Source organism: Pecten maximus, chromosome 17 (assembly GCF_902652985.1).
Source record: "Pecten maximus chromosome 17, xPecMax1.1, whole genome shotgun sequence".
NCBI classification, from domain to species: domain Eukaryota; kingdom Metazoa; phylum Mollusca; class Bivalvia; order Pectinida; family Pectinidae; genus Pecten; species Pecten maximus.
The window spans coordinates 24166487-24180950 of NC_047031.1; the positions used below are offsets into that span (position 1 = coordinate 24166487).

The window sequence follows — 14464 nt, forward strand, 5'->3', positions numbered from 1 at the left end:
AAGTGTAAGAAAATTAAATGCATATGCAATATTTCAATGATGATATAATTATTATTATTATGTTCGCGGGCCCAACTTCAATTTCTATGTACATATATATGTAGATATGTAGATACAAAAAAAATAACCATAATCGCATAAATTATTCATCATTATATCAACTGATAGCCGGAGTGGATTCCCTTGCATAATACCAAGTTTGGTGAAGGAGGTGCCCTAACTAATTTTTACAGGCTAATGCATATTTGAAAATCAATTTCAAAGTTAACATGGTTTACATTTACCCTTATTTTGATACCAAATTTGTCATACTGACATACATGAGCTAAGCGTAGTGATACATGCATTGTTGTAATCACATCCTATATGTTATATTTCTTTAAAAGTATCAATTTGGTAAAAATTCAAAATCGGCAAATTACTGGTTTAGGAATTGTTCGCCTTTGGAAAGGATGTGGTTGCGTTAATTAACATTCTGCTGAAAGATACAGAATAACATTTGTAAAGCTCCTGTATCTGGGGATATTATCATTTGTATAATGTTAAGCTGAAAAAATCAAACGTGTCTCTATGTATTGTGTGTACCCGTCACTGTAATCCTTGTTGTTCCCCGTTCACGTACCCTGTCTGTGGTGATGTTTGTGTCGTGTAGTCACCGCTTGCTTTCTCGTGAGAGACGAATTGAGTTCCTGCGTGCTGCCACTTTCTCTTGCAAGGTATAATTTAGGTTATCTTTTAGGTATAGCGAATGGGTTAGTATTGTATATATATTCGGAGTCGGTACGTGTAGTGCATAATTTAGCAAGAACTATTTGCTGGCTGATTGTTACTGTTCATGTGTAATTTGTTGTAAATATTTATGTTTTCCATAATAAATTGTCAATTGTTATTCGAAATGTCTTTTCTTTCTCTCCTCAAAAAGCAAGAACAAATACCCAATCGAACCTGGGATGCATCGGTATACATGGACGAGTCGGGTGCTATTTTGTCCACTTACACACCGTGCCCAACACACTCCTGTCACACTCCTTTGAATTATTATATATTGACCTATGTGTTTAAAATATCAGCCTTGCAGGGAGGGGATAAAAATGGCACTTGCTGCCCCATCGCATGGTCATCAAACAACCTTTCTTCCTAATGTCTCCGTATACACTGCCTCAACGTTTTGCTTTTAGTTGAGCGTTCACCCCTCTGAGGAAGGTTTTGAGTTCAGTCCCCTGGTCGAGTGTATAAATGGCAGTTGCTGCTCCTGCTTAGCGCTCAGCCTTAGTGGAGTGGGACGACGCGTTCGCCCGGTATCAGTATAATGTGATAGGGTGGGGTGTCTTGCTTGGCGTCTTCGGCAGTTTGCATCAATAATGTAGCACTATAAAGTCGACCACAATTCTGCGCTATCACAAGGAGACAATCACAAACATACCGCAGCCGCCCAAAATACACACGCATGCATTATCTCCACTTCATGATCACTTCGGCCAGCTCAACCAGCACGGCTACTATTATATTTCTTGGAAATGACGCTAGAACCATTCAGTAGTCTACTTTCATTTTAAGTATCAAACATCGCAAAATTCAGTTAGACACAAATATGAATGTAAGGATTTTTTTATGTATCAATGTGATGACTGAAAATCATTCGCCTTTTGAGCAAATGCTTTTCAAAAGATACTATTCAATTCGCTGTCTCACTGGTATGATATATGGCTATTAAATTAATATCTAACAAATGAAAACAACTTTAAAAAGGGAATAAAATATCGTGGTAAACACGCATCATGAAGACCAAACTAAGAAAATTATAAAAAAAAGATATAGTCATTCATGCTCAGTGAATCGGATCACATTGCTTTACGTTTTTCTTCACTTGCTACAAAGTGTCCATCCGTCCACACAACGCACCCGTTAGATGGTCACCACTGTAGGACTTAATTATAGTTCTACATCCCTTGAACATATTACTGAAGACAGCCTGCAGGACATCCCACCCGGTCACATTATACTGACAACGGCCGAAGCAGTCGTCCAACTCCTAATATGCTGAGCCCTAAGCTGGAGTAGCGACTACCATTTTTAAAGACTCTGGTATGTGTCGGCCAGGGGACAGAACACAAAACCTTCCTCACATGGGCGAACCTCAGCTAAAGACCAAAAGTGAGGCATTGTCAAGGGAGACATTAGGAAGAAGAAAGTCCATAGAAGAAAAGAAAACACCCCAAATTAACTGCTTCTTCACGATTGGTTTGCCCTTTGGCAGTATAATGTGGCCGGGTGGTGTGTCCTGCTGGGTGTCTTCGGCAGTATGCTTCAGTGAAGTAGCACTATAAATCGGCAAAAGTTCCGGACTATCACGATAAGATTTTACACGAACATACCGCAGCCTCCTAAACTCACATACGCACTCAACGCACACATGCATTTCGCACGAACGGGAGGTCGTCCTTAAATGACCTTAGTTGTTGATAGGACGATACACAAATAAAACTAAACCAAACCTTTTACGACCATAAAATGGGACAGCTTATACAGCAGGAATTTTCTCGCACAAAGGAGACCGTTCTTAAATGAGCTCACCTGATGATAGGTCGAGAAAAGAATTATCAGCACAAGTTAGGATTTGAAAATAAAAAACGCACAAAAGCATCTGCTTATGTTTTGATGGATTTGGTTTATTTTGTTTAACGTTCTATCAACAGCCAGGGTCATATTAGGACCGGCCAGGTTTTAGAGGTGGAGGAAAGCCGGAATACCCGAAGAAAAGTCACCGGCCTACGGTCATAACCAGGCAACAGCCTCACGTGGGTTTCGATTTCGCGATCCAGTAATGAAGGGATGGTGATAAAGTGTTGGGACACCCTTTACAACTCGGCCACCGCGGCCCTGTGTTCATATCGAAAACTCAGCCTCAATTTATAAACAGACATCAGATATTGAATTCGTGGCAATTTTCGTGATAATATGAAGTACAACAAATAATTTCTATCCTTAGCAACGATGACCCTATCCTTTAAAGCCCTAATACACGAGGTCATTTGATATATACTCATACTCGACTATGTTTGATTGAAATCATGTTAGAATCAAGTTGCTAGAGCGCTGACAAAAGGTCAACACACGAGTACATACGTACGGACGACATACTGCATCCTCTCGACCTTGTTACAAGGAGATAAAAACTGGTTCTAGAACTTGAAGTTTCTAACAATCGAACATAATGTTTTTACGAGCTTAGACGTTCATGCAACAAGGCAGGGTCAAGAAGGACGATTAAATGACTTATGCTTGTAGCTGATTACTTTTTGTATCGGACAGATACAACAGGTGTATTTTTTATGTAACAAAGAAACAAGTAGTGTTATTGCAAAATCACATTTATTGTACATTACCCGATAGGACATGATCTTACACAACAGCATTCCATCACGATAGTGACTAACCAGCTTTGAAATTTAAGGCTATATGGATCAACACCATGCGAGTCTATTCACCAATGTAACAGCCTACACATTCACAGTTGATCAATGCCACACGGGTACCAATGTAATTCGCCATAGATATTTTGATGAATGTTTATCTAAATCATATGGTAAGACTTAGGATAGGCCATTTTTTGTGTTAATTTGCAAATTTCGATCTGGAACACGGTTGGATCTGTTGTGCACACCCTGGAAAATAAAATACGATTTTACAAAACATGCATATAGCTTGCAAATATAAGACATTTCGGAAACAAGTCCCTTACCGAAGGTTTTGTAGAACGTATGTCAGCAAGAAATCCTCATCCTTCTGATATAAGATACAATTCCTCACCTAGGTTAATACGTGACACCAACTTACCTAGGATAACTCATGCCCATATGTATAAAGTTCAAGTCACACCAATAACAATGAAAACAAGTACTAATTGTAATGGGGAAACCATTACAGAAGTCCCCAAAAGCCCCGCAGTCGTACCATTATGTTCGACTTCCATCAATATCCCTATATATCAAATTTCATTGAAATCGAACACCATATAAATTTCGACCAATCAGAAACCTCTGTATGGTTGCTATGGCAACGAAACCCATTCAGTTGATTTCGCAGTCCCCTAATACCCATACATACCAAATTTCATCAAAATCGGACAATATGTAAATTTGGACCAATCAGAGGCCAGGAAATGCCGGCCGTTTTGTTAAAATATGAAAGTGGGGTAACGCGAGTGACCGGTGTCCCATGATGTACCTACATACCAAATTTAATCAAACTCATCGGCCAATATCTAAATTTTGACCAATCACAAGCCTCCATTTCGTTTCCATGGCAACACAGGTTTTCGAAAGTGGTACCATTGTGTTCGCCTTCTCTCACAACCCCTATATACCAATTTTCGCCAAAATCGGACAATATCTTAATTTCAGCCAATCAGAAGTCTCGCTATGGTGGCCATTTTGTTTACTCGATTTCGAAAAATAGGGCTGTTGCACCCCTCCTAGCCCACCCCTATATTCGTGCAAAGTTTCATTAGAATCCGTAAATTAGTGTTCGAGAAAAAGTACGGACAAAATTCAACGGAACAAGAACCAATAGTCCCCCGAAGTGGGGGACTTCATGAAATAAGTTGGTAGAGCCGGGGCAAGTAAAAGGTAGGACGGAATGACAGACACCACGTGCTCACCTCTCCAGTAAGGGACATGATTTTCATGTTTATAGCAGTTTGCTGGCCGGTAGAAATATCCAACTGAAGGATCCAGGTTCATATGATATATCGGTGGCGGGTCAAGTGGGGGGAGGGGGAGGGGGTGGGGGGTGGGAGCAGGTTAAGATATTCAACATTTCTCTCATTTGCAACTCTCTTATTTTAACTTAAACCATCCTGACGCCTTCGACTAATCTAAAATCACGACCCATATCAATATCATACCGCGGCTTAACTATAAAATCAAAGCCAATTATAATTTTCCTGGAAATTCAGATTTCCTCTTGTTTTCATTCCAAATAGGACAAAAAGATATATGAAATCTCACATAATTAACACAATAATGTACATAACAATAATATATAAAAATATATTATGATAAACCGGAATTGACGAACTTAACGTTTTAAAACGTAAATGTTTTAAGGATAATACTTATTTCACAGTATGGCACCATACATATCTTGTATCTTACCCGTAGTTGAATCTGCCAACCACTGCGAAGCCTTCAGGGACTGATACTTCAAATCCAAGTTTTAACGAATACAGCACCTTCGGTCTGAAGCAATCTGTCGTAGCAATACCTGTAACAAATACAATACTTAATTGGTTTATCAGTAAAATAATTAAAGCTCGCTGTTATGAAGTTATTGGAGTCCTGAAAATACCTTGAAATATCCCCAATATAAGGAGTATCCAGAATGTTGCTTAGAATTCTACTGTCAGAACTGCATTTATCTTCGAGTTATCTGAAGTTTCTATAGAAAAACAATTTGGTATAAATGAATAAAATTAGATCCAGCTCCCACCATTGTATCATAAAAAGGATGTACTGTAATCTTAGTTTGTTTTTATTGTAATATTTAAAATTCGTCACAATGAAAATACTCAACACATATCACTCCACAACATTGTCCAATCGGATACAGAAGTAGAAAGGTTATATCATTATTGTTAGTATTTGTAAACCGTTCTGGCCAGTTTGAAATGTCCTCTGTGTATATATCTATCTATCATATAATTAGCCAGTCAGATATTATGTAAAAAGTTATTTAGTCAGTACAACCAATATATAAATCGTCCGAAATATTACATAATTGATATCCTGATTATTTCTAGATTGGTTTGGTTTGGTTTATTTTGTTTAAATATTACATAATTGATATCATGCTTATTTCTAGATTGGTTTGGTTTGGTTTATTTTGTTTAACGTCCTATTAACAGCTTTAAGGACGGCCTCCCGTGCGTGCGACATGCATGCGTGTGGTGAGTGCGTATGTGTGTTTTGGGAGGCTGCAGTATGTTTGTGTTAAGTCTCCTTGTGATAGGCCGGAACTTTTGCCGATTTAAAGTGCTACCTCACTGAAGCATACTGCCGAAGACATCCAGCAGCACACCCACCCGGTCACATTATACTAACAACGGGCGAACCTATTAAAACATGCAGTCTACTGGTGAACCTGTATTACTATGTGTAAACATGCATTTTTGTCACATACATAAATTACGTAATCATATGTAGCATTTGGTCATTCTAAATTTTATCTATAAAGCTTTAGATCAAAATATTCTAAATATAGGTTACACAGACCATTTTTGCCTCCATACCTAGAACCCCTTTAACTTGGACCAAATGCGGATAGCTACTATATGTTGTACTTCTGTGGGGTTGGGTATCATGTAACTGGTCAGTTTCTCAGTGATAATTCATTTGCTGGTCAGATTTGGAGGAAGACAGACATGTATTGTTACACTCTCCTGACATGTAAATGAAATATGTTTAATTTCTTTCTATTAACGTTGTCAGCACAAATATTGTTTGTGGTGATATTTGAAAAAAGTGAACATTATATTCAAAATTTTATAAAATAGTACACTTACACATTTTACCAAACTACGATTTCTATTCATATCATTATATTATTTTGTTAAGATAATCATATATGTCGATAGATTTTGGAACAGTCCATGATGCTATTTGATCTCACACAGAGGGTTGTATGTGCAGGGCACATGTAGAGGTCTAGAGGCTTGGAGTTTATCTCGAATGAATCATTTGTTAATGTTACACTAGTATATATACAAGAGGTGTTCCGAGTTTTACATTTCATTTTCCGGTATAATATATGCTGTTTAAATATATATGTTCAGTTAAGATAAAAACAATCGGTTCAGGCAGCAATCATTATACTCCTTTATCACCTTTATACATTAAGGAAATCATGCGATGTATTTAGTATAGGTTAATCATTTCTAGGCAGTGTTACATTATTAGTTCTGTTTTGATTTGTACACAAGACTTTTATACTGAGAAGAGTTAATTCTGCGAATATTACCCGGGCCTGCGAATGTTTTACAGAAAAATATAGTGTAACCGCTCGTGTTTTTTTTTTTTTTTAACAATATTCACTTGCGCATTGCATTAAATATGTCATGTCTTCTACGTTATCATACGTTGTACATATAGAACTATAGCTATTCATATTAAATAAAATCTGTGATATATACTTTTTTAATTCTTCCATGGTTTCCTGTGTAACTCTTGTAACTTATTCTCAGAAAACAATAAAATAACCACCAACTAAACGGAAAAAATAGGTATAATTTTGCTTACATAAAAATGTAAAAGATTACTGATGATAATAGCATTAGTAATTATTTGGCAACTGGGATTTTAAACAGAATGTTGATGTCGCCGCTAGAAAATTAATGCCTGTCGCACGAGAGACATTTAAAAAATTATAATATCATTATTATTAATTTCAATTTGCAATACAGATAATGATTTCGGCATTTCTAATGATGTTATTTCTGATTTCATTAAAATAAATTGCAATTATGAGCTATGCGTCATTGATTAATTTATGCAAATATGTTTTTGTTGCCGATTGGTTGGTTGATAGCGTTGAACGCCCACACAACTGAGGTCATATGAGGATAGTATCATGATTTCATATTTACAATGTGTGTGGCATAACATATCATGACATAGTCATGTATCAAGATATATAGTGATGTGACAAATGGCAGCAAACATATACAGTAGGTAATAAGAAGAATTTCCTATGTAAAAAGAGTTATCACTCCATAATAGACAGACTATTGATTTGTGATGTCAATTTAACTGTTAATTAATTATAATCAAGTTACATGAGAAATTATATGGCAAGTATCCAGCAACAAGAAGTAAAATAACATGGATAAGAACTCGCACTGTCATTCTTTATGACAAAGCCATCAAACTAAATTACACATTGATGTAACAAATTAGGAAAATGGTTAATAATGTGAATTGGAAATAAGTCCAGTTCAAAAACGGTATTTTGACCAAGGGTTCAAACTCGATCTGTAATATGAAAAGAGAAAGTCATTTCAAGTAACAAATTGATGTAGCAATTGGTAGCGAAAAAAAACCAGTCCGGAAAACAGATTATTACGACAATTTCATATGTGGAAAGGGCAACAACTCAAGCAAAAATGGAATGTGGACACAGGGTTCGAACTCGAAATAAATCATCATGACAAAGCCTCACACTAAGTTACAAATTGATGTGGCAGGCGGTATTGGAAAAAAGTCTGAAAAACTAACGTGTGACTGAGGACGAACAAAGTGATTTGGATGCGACACAAACATATGATTAAATTGCAATCAGTTATTTTGGTATCAGTGATTTTTAGAATTTTACATTTCAATGTTTTCATTTGATTTTTTTCTTTTATTACTATTTTACTATTATTCTTATTTTATGAACGTCCTTTCCTTGTCTTTTGTCCTATATAACTCAAATTGTCGCCGACCGTGAAACTAAACAGAACGCAAATAGTATTGTTTTGTTAACGGCGCACCTATAATATGAACAAGAGGCCCAATGGGCCTGTATTGCTCACCTGGCTCTACAGCAACTTTCTAAAGATACTATGTTGATTACCTCTTTATTCAAATATCATTGTAAGCTAGTTTTATTCATATTAAAAATTTTCTAGTCCTATATTCCAGCATTCTATTGGCCTAATATCAGGTCTTGCAGGCTCTTGGCTATCGCAAAATTATTGCTTACAGATTTAAGCCGATTTCACCCCTGTGACCTTGAATGTAGGTCAAGGTCATTTATTTGAACAAAATTGGTAGCCCTTCACCCCAGCATGCTTCACCCCTAATATCAAGTCCCTGGGCCTCTTGGTTATTGAGAAGTCATTGGAAGATTATAGCCTATTTGATCCATGTGACCTTGAATGAAGGTCAATGTCATTTATTTGAACAAACTTTGTAGCCCTTCACCCCAGCATGCTATAGGCCCAATATCAAGTCCCTGGGCCTCTTGGTTATTGAGAAGAAGTCGTTTGAAGATTATAGCCTATTTGACCCATGTGACCTTGAATGAAGGTCAAGGTCATTTATTTGAACAAACTTTGTAGCCCTTCACCCCAGCATGCTATAGGCCCAATATCAAGTCCCTGGGCCTCTTGGTTATTGAGAAGAAGTCGTTTGAAGATTATAACCTATTTGACCCATGTGACCTTGAATGAAGGTCAAGGTCATTTATTTCAACAAACTTTGTAGCCCTTCACCCCAGCATGCTACAGACCCAAAATCAAGTCACTGGGCCTCTTGGTTATTGAGAAGAAGTCATTTGAAGATTATAGCCTATTTGACCCATGTGACCTTGAATGAAGGTCAACGTCATTTATTTGAACAAACTTTGTAGCCCTTCACCCCAGCATGCTATAGGCCCAATATCAAGTCCCTGGGCCTCTTGGTTATTGAGAAGAAGTCGTTTGAAGATTATAGCCTATTTGACTCAATCGACCTTGAATGAAGGTCAAGGTCATTTATTTGAACAAACTTTGTAGCCCTTCACCCTAGCATGCTACAGGCCCAATATCAAGTCCCTGGGCCTCTTGGTTATTGAGAAGAAGTCGTTTGAAGATTATAGCCTATTTGACCCATGTGACCTTGAATGAAGGTCAAGGTCATTTATTTGAACAAACTTTGTAGCCCTTCACCCCAGCATGCTATAGGCCCAATATCAAGTCCCTGGGCCTCTTGGTTATTGAGAAGAAGTCGTTTGAAGATTATAACCTATTTGACCCATGTGACCTTGAATGAAGGTCAAGGTCATTTATTTCAACAAACTTTGTAGCCCTTCACCCCAGCATGCTACAGACCCAAAATCAAGTCACTGGGCCTCTTGGTTATTGAGAAGAAGTCATTTGAAGATTATAGCCTATTTGACCCATGTGACCTTGAATGAAGGTCAACGTCATTTATTTGAACAAACTTTGTAGCCCTTCACCCCAGCATGCTATAGGCCCAATATCAAGTCCCTGGGCCTCTTGGTTATTGAGAAGAAGTCGTTTGAAGATTATAGCCTATTTGACTCAATCGACCTTGAATGAAGGTCAAGGTCATTTATTTGAACAAACTTTGTAGCCCTTCACCCTAGCATGCTACAGGCCCAATATCAAGTCCCTGGGCCTCTTGGTTATTGAGAAGAAGTCGTTTGAAGATTATAGCCTATTTGACCCATGTGACCTTGAATGAAGGTCAAGGTCATTTATTTGAACAAACTTTGTAGCCCTTCACCCCAGCATGCTATAGGCCCAATATCAAGTCCCTGGGCCTCTTGGTTATTGAGAAGAAGTCGTTTGAAGATTATAACCTATTTGACCCATGTGACCTTGAATGAAGGTCAAGGTCATTTATTTCAACAAACTTTGTAGCCCTTCACCCCAGCATGCTACAGACCCAAAATCAAGTCACTGGGCCTCTTGGTTATTGAGAAGAAGTCATTTGAAGATTATAGCCTATTTGACCCATGTGACCTTGAATGAAGGTCAACGTCATTTATTTGAACAAACTTTGTAGCCCTTCACCCCAGCATGCTATAGGCCCAATATCAAGTCCCTGGGCCTCTTGGTTATTGAGAAGAAGTCGTTTGAAGATTATAGCCTATTTGACTCAATCGACCTTGAATGAAGGTCAAGGTCATTTATTTGAACAAACTTTGTAGCCCTTCACCCTAGCATGCTACAGGCCCAATATCAAGTCCCTGGGCCTCTTGGTTATTGAGAAGAAGTTGTTTGAAGATTATAACCTATTTGACCCATGTGACCTTGAATGAAGGTCAACGTCATTTATTTGAACAAACTTTGTAGCCCTTCACCCCAGCATGCTATAGGCCCAATATCAAGTCCCTGGGCCTCTTGGTTATTGAGAAGAAGTCGTTTGAAGATTATAGCCTATTTGACTCAATCGACCTTGAATGAAGGTCAAGGTCATTTATTTGAACAAACTTTGTAGCCCTTCACCCTAGCATGCTACAGGCCCAATATCAAGTCCCTGGGCCTCTTGGTTATTGAGAAGAAGTTGTTTGAATGAAAAAGTTGACGCCGGACGGACGGACGGACGGACGGACGACGGACGCCGCACCACGGCACAAGCTCACTTGCCCTTCGGGCAGGTGTGCTAATAAGTTTGGGCCAAACAGCATCAGATTAGAAAGGCGTTCACAGAACGAAACGTATTGAACTCAAACGTAAATTGCTAAAAGGTAAAATCTAACAGGAGGTCCAGATGGACTGTATCGCTCACATGGTAGATTTGACCAAACATCAAAATAATGTACATGTTCAATTAGTTAATAACGTTATTTGTTGATGTTTAACAATGCTATAGATGGTTATGGGTAGGGGATCTAAACTGATTCAAAGATATAACCTGGACACGAAGTCCCTTGGGTTTGGGAAATACCCTTGGACCTATTTTTACATCAGGTTTGTATTTATCTCTTGATGCCCAGCAATGCTGTTCATGGTTATGATGTAGGGATATCAATAGTTTCAAAGACATAACAAAGGAACTAGGTCTTCAGGGGTGGGGAAAGACCACAGGCTCTATTTTCACAAATGAACGTGTTTATCTTTTGATCAAAATCCATTCAGGCGTTCAGGACTAGTAAAGATTTAATGGATTAACCTCAATTTCTCCTATTGGGCCCCGCCCCTCCGGCCACCGTAAGCAACACCCTCTGTTTATACAACGATTGATCCCCTTCGCTCAATAATGCTCCAGTCCAAATTTCATCAAAATTCATTCAGGGCTAGTAGGGATTTAAAGGATTTACACCAATTTCCTCTATTGGGTCCCGCCCTTCCAACCAAACTTCCGTTTATACGTTTGATCCCATTTTCCCAATTATGCTAAAGACCAAATTTCATCAAAATTCATTCAGGCGTTTAGGACAAGTAGGGACTTAAAGGATTTACCTCAATGCCCCCTATTTGACCATGCTCCTAAGGCCCAAAGGGGAGCCACATCCTCTGTTTATACAACATTTGATTCCCTTGCCCAATAATGCTCTAGACCAAATTTCACTAAAATCCATTAAGGCATTCAGGATTAGTAGGGCTTTAAAGGATTCACCTCTATTTCACCTATTGGGCTCCGCCCCTCTGGCACCAGGAGAGCCACACCCTCCGTTTATACAAAGTTTGATTACCTTGCCCAATAATGCTCCAGACCAAATCTCATCAAAATTCATTCAGGCGTTTGGGATAAGTAGGGATTTCAAGGAAATGATGACGGACGACGGGCGGACGACGGACGCTGCGCCATGGCCATGGCATAAGTTCAGCGGCCCTTCGGGCACTCGATCTAAAACGCGTTTTATTATATATGTTATTGTTTATCCGGTGATTTACCTTCAAGTTGACAGCAAGTTGGTCGTTGTTGTTGGGGTCTGCCATTAAACACGAAGTTGTGAGGACACCTAAATGATTGTGTTGGACTGACTGCACCTATTGTAGAAAGGCAATCATTTAAAAGCATGCATTTGGTAGGTATACTATCACCATAAAACCTATTAGTCGATGGATTGGATAACAACAATACTACGTATTATCTGCATTCAGTACATACGGGTCAAATGTCATCATTGTAACATCAGCTGTGTGCTACGTCATTGTTCGTGCCTGGATAAAAGATTGTTGGTTTGGTTAAGGGGATTGTTGCTTTTGTTACATAAATAATTTTCTTGTATATTATTTTTCTTTACACCTGTCCTAGGTTTCCTTAAAGCCTATTTTAGAAACAGTGAAATAGCAAATATGCTGAAAGAGGCTGTTTTGGGTAATAAACACGACCAATTACTAGAATATCAGTTAGATGTTATCCAATGCAATCATCTTAATATAGTTTATTGTAGATTAGTCAATTAGAAATAAACGTTCTTGCCAAATTTAACTATAATATATCACTTACCTAAACGTACACATTGAACAGGCATAGGCGCCTTTCTACACGAAAACTGCAACTTTCCTACGGCGGGGTCGAATAAAACACCGGAAGGGATGGTACCTCTTGGACATTTTTCGAGAAACCTGCGTGGCGGATGTCTGCATTATAATAGAAAACAGCAAGTTCATCAATCGAAAATGAGACTAGTTAATGGCCAATTGATATATTCATTTTAGTTTCCTTTGTGATTCAACTGTTAATACTACATGTAATCTGTGGATAAAAATACTATTTAAATGACTTAAGCTGTTGATAGAATGTTAAATAATATTAAACAAAACCACATACAACTTTATGAATGACCGACATATTGAACATGCCGCCAATATATGTTTTACGTTTGAAACAGATTGGTTGAAGAATCTGTGAGATGAGATCTCTGGACAAGATTTGGTCAGTTTGAATGATAAAACTTACTTACAATAATTGTATTGATGATCGCCATTTTTTACGTTTTGTGCGAAAACTTTATACCTGTCTTTGTCTACGTATTGTTTTCATACAAATCTGATTATACGGAAGAGATTAACAAAACAGGCCGGTAAAAATACCAAACATGTGAAGTGCATAAAATATTGAGAGGTAATTAGAACGGTTCAATCAAAATGATACTTATTACTTAAAATGATTTAGTAGTGTTCAATGTCTTATCAACATGCTTAAGAAACCAACAATATATATTATGGTAATAAATCTGACCTAATTTCAAAGATATCAGAAATTCAGCTTCAGTTTAAATACTTAAGTAAGCAAGAGAAAGTAGCCCTGTCCAGATTTTCAAAATGGTGTTCAGTAAAGCGCAACTACATCTGATCATAAAGTCATCTGTGCATCACTGAAATAACCAGGAAGAATATCATTTTCGAACAAGATTAAAATACTGAAATAATCATTTATCTTTTTGTTGAAAAGGTCTAAAAAATATAATCAAGAAGAAGCAAAACTGAATATATTTGTGACGATATGATCCCTCGATTTTCCATTCTCTTGTACTTACGTATACGCCGCCGTTGAGCAGACTAAGACACCAACGATTGCCACCAAGAGACAAACAGACATCATATGATACGCCATGGTGATTTTATGCGTCAATTACAGTCAACCCAGCCGTTTTATTGCGACAGCTCATAATGTATTCACATGACAATTTCCTCTGATATGCAGGCAAAAACCTGCAGGTTGCACATGCTGATACGATTCGGGATTGCTTAAAAGCGACTTAATTAGGGATTTTTTTTTATCCTGAATAGTTTTCTTGCTCATTAAAAAAAACTATAATATAAGGAGATTATTTAAATTCAAATTCACCTGATAGGTTAGAAATAAAATTTATGATATATTGAAACTGATTGATCCCTCCTTGTAGACAATAAGCACTTTCACTTGGTAATTTTTCGATACTTCAATATGCTTCCATTTCCTGACCTTAGCTGTTAATAGGACAATAAACAAAATAAACCAAACCTGAAATTAAAACATATGTTCAC

General features: G+C 37.7%; 1 protein-coding gene across 1 annotated transcript; it reads right to left on the reverse strand.

The window, feature by feature from the left end:
- Nucleotides 1-3353: 3353 nt before the first annotated feature.
- LOC117315519 lies at nucleotides 3354-14097 on the reverse strand. Its single transcript, XM_033869748.1, has 5 exons — nucleotides 13975-14097; nucleotides 12942-13075; nucleotides 12383-12478; nucleotides 5157-5265; nucleotides 3354-3665 (listed from the first exon to the last, which is right to left on the reverse strand). Exons 1-5 carry the CDS (start codon nucleotides 14049-14051, stop codon nucleotides 3575-3577), a joined length of 507 nt encoding a protein of 168 aa, XP_033725639.1. The 5' UTR covers nucleotides 14052-14097; the 3' UTR covers nucleotides 3354-3574.
- Between the last annotated feature and the right edge of the window lie 367 nt (nucleotides 14098-14464).

Coding starts and splice junctions, on each gene's coding strand:
- LOC117315519 (XM_033869748.1), bottom strand. CDS start 14,051: ATGGCGTATCATATGATGTCTGTTTGTCTCTTGGTGGCAATCGTTGGT. Junction 13,076..13,974: donor TGCTCAACGGCGGCGTATAC/GTAAGTACAAGA, acceptor ATTATAATGCAG/ACATCCGCCACGCAGGTTTC. Junction 3,666..5,156: donor GTTGGCAGATTCAACTACGG/GTAAGATACAAG, acceptor TTTATTTTCCAG/GGTGTGCACAACAGATCCAA.